This window comes from Amaranthus tricolor, chromosome 2 (assembly GCF_026212465.1).
Source record: "Amaranthus tricolor cultivar Red isolate AtriRed21 chromosome 2, ASM2621246v1, whole genome shotgun sequence".
Lineage (NCBI taxonomy): Eukaryota > Viridiplantae > Streptophyta > Magnoliopsida > Caryophyllales > Amaranthaceae > Amaranthus > Amaranthus tricolor.
This window is the reverse complement of record NC_080048.1, coordinates 35,896,044-35,901,782: the sequence shown is the minus strand read 5'-3', so window position 1 is coordinate 35,901,782 and position 5,739 is coordinate 35,896,044. Positions and strand designations below refer to the sequence as shown.

The following is a 5,739-nucleotide window of genomic DNA, read 5'->3' as shown; positions in this document are numbered from 1 at the left end:
ATAACCTGTATAGCCTCACCTTCGCCCGTATGCTTATTAGGACAAAAGCCCAGAACAAGATAGATGGCCGTATTAGGATCCTCTTTGAAAATGGAAGTTGTGATGTATGGGTGAAGGAAGATCCTTGCTGTTGTAAAAAAAACCCAGAGATTCAGTGTGCAAAACAGGATGAGTCATTCCTTGGATGTAGTTGATGGCTCTCTGCAGGTCTTAGTATCTGATGATCCTCTTGGGAATAACAGATTGAGATATGGTTCTGGTTTTGAGGTTTTTAAGAGAGACAGTAGGAAACCTGATGGGCTGGATGATCTCAAAGTCTCACAGTCTGATAGAATATATGAATCGTTGAATGATATGTTAAATTGCAGTGGTTATATGAATGAAGAGCAGAACTGTATGCTTGGGGGGGGAGCTAAACATAACGCCTGGGCCTGTGGAGGCTGATCTAGACATTAGGGATTGTGTGACACCTGAAGTTAATCTAGAAAAGAAGAAAAACTCTTGTGAGTCTGAGGCTGGAGAGGCTGAAGCTGTGGAGATCACTGGGAGTGACCACAACATAAGCAAACCTCATAGCATAAATGTCCTTCAACCCCCTATGGCTGGTATGCTCAATGAACAGGTCCGTAATCTTGATGATCTGCCTGGGCAAATGAATTTGGTCTCTGGGGCTGTTGGTTCTGAGATTGACAAAAGAAAATCTGATGGGCTGGATGGTCTCAAAATTTCACAGACTCATAGGATGAATGTTCCTTTGAGCATTTCGCTGGATTGTTGTGAATGATGAGCAAAATTGTATGCCTTTTGGGGAACAAAACAGAGCGTCAGGGTCCGCGGATGCTGAAATAACAATTACGGATGGTGTAGAAACTGATGCCCTTCAGTCTGGTTTGCTCACTGAAAAGTTAAACAATCAGCGGGTTGACGATGGGCTTTTGAATACGAAGATGAACAGATTGCTGAAGAATAGCTTTGGGGTGGAAGATATTGAGATTACCAGGAAAAAATCAGATGGCCTGAATGCTCTCGACATTTTACAGACTGATATGATACATGAGCCATTAAGTAAGCTGATGGAGTGCAGTGATTACATATTCAAGGAGCAGAACAATATGAACTGTTGGGAGGAAAACAGAAGGTGTGGATATGTGGATGCAGAAGCAGGTTATCCAGATGTTGTTGTGTCTAGGAATTTTGAATGCAGAAGAAACAATGTGAACATATTATTGAAGAATCAGGAACATAGAACACAAGGAACAACATTTGCAGACATAGCCATTCCGAAGGGTGGGAATGATGAAGTTAATGGCTCTTATGAACTAAAGGTTTCGAAGTGTGTTTCTCGGGATATGGGGATCCAGGAACTTAAGAACAGTGATATCTTAGAGAGCATGAAGGATGTTGAACCTTTACTTCTTGAGATGCTCAATAGACCCGTACGTTTTGATGGTTCTGAATGGTATGATCCTGTTGTTGTAAATGAAACCTCAAGGTGGATTTTGGCACTGTGTAATAGTGTACCTAAATCAGACCTCTGTTCTGTCGAAGACGCAGTGATAGACGAAGTGCATCCAACCCAGATAGCTCCTGAATCGAGCTATCAGAGGAAGAATCCAAGAGGTAGACCTAGAAAAAGAAATAATCATACAACAGAATGTCTTGCATCTTCTCCACCATCAACAATGAGTCAGGAAGCCCAAAATACCTGAGACACAGAAAAAATCTTAGGTATCTCAGCAACTGATGAACAAGCAGTCCTCAGTGGTCTTAGAAAATCAAAGAGACTACTAATTATGGATGGGAAACAGGCTTGAAAAAAGAAATAGGTGACATGGGGTATTGATACATATTGAATACATGAATTGCCTTTGCTGGAATATTCGTGGCCTTAGGAAAGGGGAAAAGACCATTTCCATTAGAAGACTAGTAGAAAAGAACAAAGTCTCTTTTCTGGGACTAGTGGAAACAAAACACAAAAAAACAATTAAAAGTAGAATGAAAAGAATGTGGGGAAACGATGAGTATGGAATATGTGAAGTCTTTGCAAATGAGATGAATGGAGGTGGTCTGATTGCCACTTGAGATAAAAAAATGTTCAATGTATCTCACCATCACTCGGGGAACAGATGGATCCTTCTAGAAGGGAGTATCACAAGTCACAATTTTGAATGCGGTGTGGGAGTGGTCTATGGGTATAATGATAGAGCAGGAAGACTAGAATTATTTGAGGAGATGAAACATAGAGTTTTGGCTATCAACAAACTAATACTCATGATGGGAGACTTTAATGTCATATTACATCCAAGGGAAAGAATCGGAACGTTTAGATGTGACAGAAGCATGAGAGAATTCTCGGAATGGATAACAGATCTGGGCTTGATTGACATACCCTTGCATGGCATAAAATTTACTTGGCAGAGAAACGATTCGAAAAGCAGGATTGATAGAGGACTGTGCTGTAATACATGGCTTAGGAAGTTCCCCAACTTGAACATGGTTGGACTGAAAAGAAGTTCCTCTGATCACAATCCCCTTCACCTGACGCTGGAAGCCAGTAATAACTGGGGTCCTAAACCCTTTAGATGCTATGACGCTTGGTTCTTGAATCCTAATTTTAAAAAATTCCTCATCAATGAATGGCGAAACATCCCGAACGAATCATTGCAGAACAAGTTGAAAATCCTTAAGGCCCCTTTGAAAACATGGAAAAAGGAAAACTTTGATCACATGGATGATAAAATTGCCGAGCTCGAAGCAGTTATACACGCTCTCGAAAGAACGAGCGACGACAGGGATCCCAATGACATAGAGACGGCCAGGCTGAATGCTGCTAATTCCCTCCTTCACCAATGGCTCATAAAGAGAGAGAGAATTTGGAGACAAAGAGCAAGATCATACGGATTTAAAATGAAAGATCATAATACAAAATTCTTCCATGCCTCTACACTCTTCAAAAGAAAGAAAAATGAGATCATCCAAACAAACATCAATGGAAGAAACATACAGGGAGCCTCAAACCTCAAAACTGAAATCAGAAACTTCTTTGAGCAAAGCTTTACTCAAGAACAAGTCCTAGTATTCGATTTTTCCATGGGTAATCATCCAAAAATCACGGAAGAACAATCTCTTTTCCTGGAAAAAACTCCTACGAGAGAGGAAGTAAAGCAGGCGGTATGGGCATGTGGAATTGACAAGGCTCCGAGTTTTGATGGGTATAATTTCAAGTTCATTAGGGAAATGTGGGAAGTAATCAAGGATGAGATCTACGATTCCGTCATGGAGTTTTTTACAACAGGCAGTTCTGCAAGACCGTTGAATGTCACGTGGGTTACATTGATACCGAAGGTGGAAAACCCGACATCCATTGAACAATACAGACCGATTAGCATGGTGGGCTCCCTTTATAAAATCATATCCAAAATCCTCTTCTCCCGTCTCAAAGAAGTTATGGCCACACTAATAGATGAATCCCAAAGCGCTTTTGTTGCGAACAGACAAATTCTGGATGGCGTGTTGATCGCAAATGAATCGATAAGATGGCTGAAAAAAAGAAAGATCCCCGGAACATTTATAAAACTAGACTTCCAAAAGGCATACGATTCAGTCAACTGGAACTTCTTGAAACAAGTCATGAAAAAGCTAGGTTTTGGCAGGATGTGGATTATGGATTACGTGAGTACAGCTTCGATGTCAATCCTTCTTAATGGCTCACCCTTAAAACCGTTCAAGATGGAAAAGGGTCTGAGACAAGGTGATCCCCTGTCACCATATTTGTTCCTTCTGGTTAGTGAAGCTTTGGTGTACCTCCTCAGAAAGGCAGAGGAAAGGAACCTGATCGAGGCAATTCATATAGGAAAGGCAAAGGTAAACCTGAAACACCTACAATTCGCTGATGACATCCTTATCTTTGCGCCTAGGAACACCACATGCATAACAAATTATTTTAGAATTCTCGATGTCTTTGCCATAATGTATGGGTTGAGCCTAAACTATAGCAAATCTTGCTTTATCTCTTGGAACCCGTCAGATCGTCTTTGGGCAGAGGAAACTGCGAAAAACACGAGGTGCCTCCACTCAACATGCCCGTTTAAATATCTGGGTTTTCCCCTTGGAGACCACATGAATAAAAGCTCAGCCTGGAAGCCGGTGCTGGAAAAAATACAGAACCGATTAGCATCATGGAAAACAAAAATCCTTTCTAGAGCTGGAAGAATTACGCTTATCAAAAGTGTCCTTAATTGTCTGCCTGTGTATTTCATGAGTATGTTCAAAATGTCGAAAACCATTGCTCAGAAAATAGTAAAAATACAACGTAGGTTTTTCTAGGGAGGTGTAGAGGAATCCAGCGGTGAAAAGATAGGATGCCCTACCATCAAATGGGCAAATATTGAACTTTCAAAAGAACTGGGAGGTCTTGGGGTAGGAAATATGATGCACAAAAATTTGATATTATTATTCAAATGGTGGTGGCGATTCTCCAAGTCTAATGATAGTCTGTGGAAAAAAAACCTCATGTCCGTACACGAAATCAGCAGACTTAAAGCATCGTCAGAAACATTCAGCAAGGTGAAAGAAGGAACATGGGCATAACTTATGAGTAATGAAGCAAATACTTCCAAAATCAGATCGATTGTTGAAGAGGGTATGATCATAAAAGTAGGGAACGGAACATCAGTTCGATTCTGGAGACTATATGGAATATCAATACAAAAAAACTCCTTTATAAACCAGATGGGGTGTTGGGTTGACAATGGTTGGATGTGGAATCTCGAATGGCGCAGAACCCTGTACGAATGGAAAAATGAGGAAGTCTCCATACTCAAACATCATATCGAACAGAAATGCCCAAATAGAGAAAGGGAGGATGGTGTATACTGGAAACAGTCTAATAATGAGGGATACCCGGTAAAGAGCATCGTTGAAACAATGAATGAATCTTATGCTCCTATTTTCCCCAAACCCATCATAAACCTAGTATGGAAAAATGTATTACCCCCAAGAGCACAAATGGCATTATGGATGGAAAATCTGGAAAAATTAAAAACTGGAGACCACTTGCTGAGAGTGGGGATTATTGACCCACAACAAGCCGTTTACCCATTCTGTGACCTAGAAACAGAAACCAACAGTCACATTCTATTTACATGCATATTTTCATGGTGTTCTTGGATGAAAATGCTAGAATGGTGGAATGTCTCTAGCGCCCTACTGAACCAGAGTAGTTCTTTCGGCATTCAATGGCTGGGGTTGGTAAAAAACCGAAAGCTTCAAAAACTATGGGGTATGATCCTAGGATGCGTTATATGGTCACTATGGTATGAAAGGAACAAAATAAAATTCGACAGGGGATCTCCAAATCTTCTTAATTTTGTCTGCTCGCTCAAGATCAGAATAGGAATATGAGCAAAGGAAATAATGGGTTTATCTAGATTGTCACCCAACGTTGTAACATATAACATAGACTCGATCTTGAAGTCCACATAGGATAATAAATGCTCTAGGAGATGGAAGATAAATATCGGGCGACAGGAACATAGATATGGTGTGTAAGGTGTAGCAATAGTAGAGCATAAAGCTTTTCTCCATGGTGATGTACAATCGTAGTGTAGCGATAGGTTATGGATCAGGCATAGCCCACTCCTATGCTGTCCTAGGTGGCCTGTACCGTGATTCCCTCCTTCCAATGGCTTTTTCCCTATCGGGGTTTTTTATGCCGGCGGGAGAGGTGCGATCTGGGTA

General features: G+C 40.9%; 1 protein-coding gene across 1 annotated transcript; it reads left to right on the top strand.

Moving 5' to 3' along the window:
• The first annotated feature begins 4,593 nt into the window (after positions 1–4,593).
• Positions 4,594–5,403, top strand: LOC130805767 (uncharacterized). Its single transcript, XM_057670553.1, has one exon. The coding sequence runs from the start codon at positions 4,594–4,596 to the stop codon at positions 5,401–5,403; it is 810 nt and encodes a 269-aa protein (XP_057526536.1).
• Positions 5,404–5,739: the final 336 nt, after the last annotated feature.

Excerpts from the sequence above, each read along its gene's own strand:
- LOC130805767 (XM_057670553.1), top strand. The coding sequence starts at position 4,594 with ATGAGTAATGAAGCAAATACTTCCAAAATCAGATCGATTGTTGAAGAG.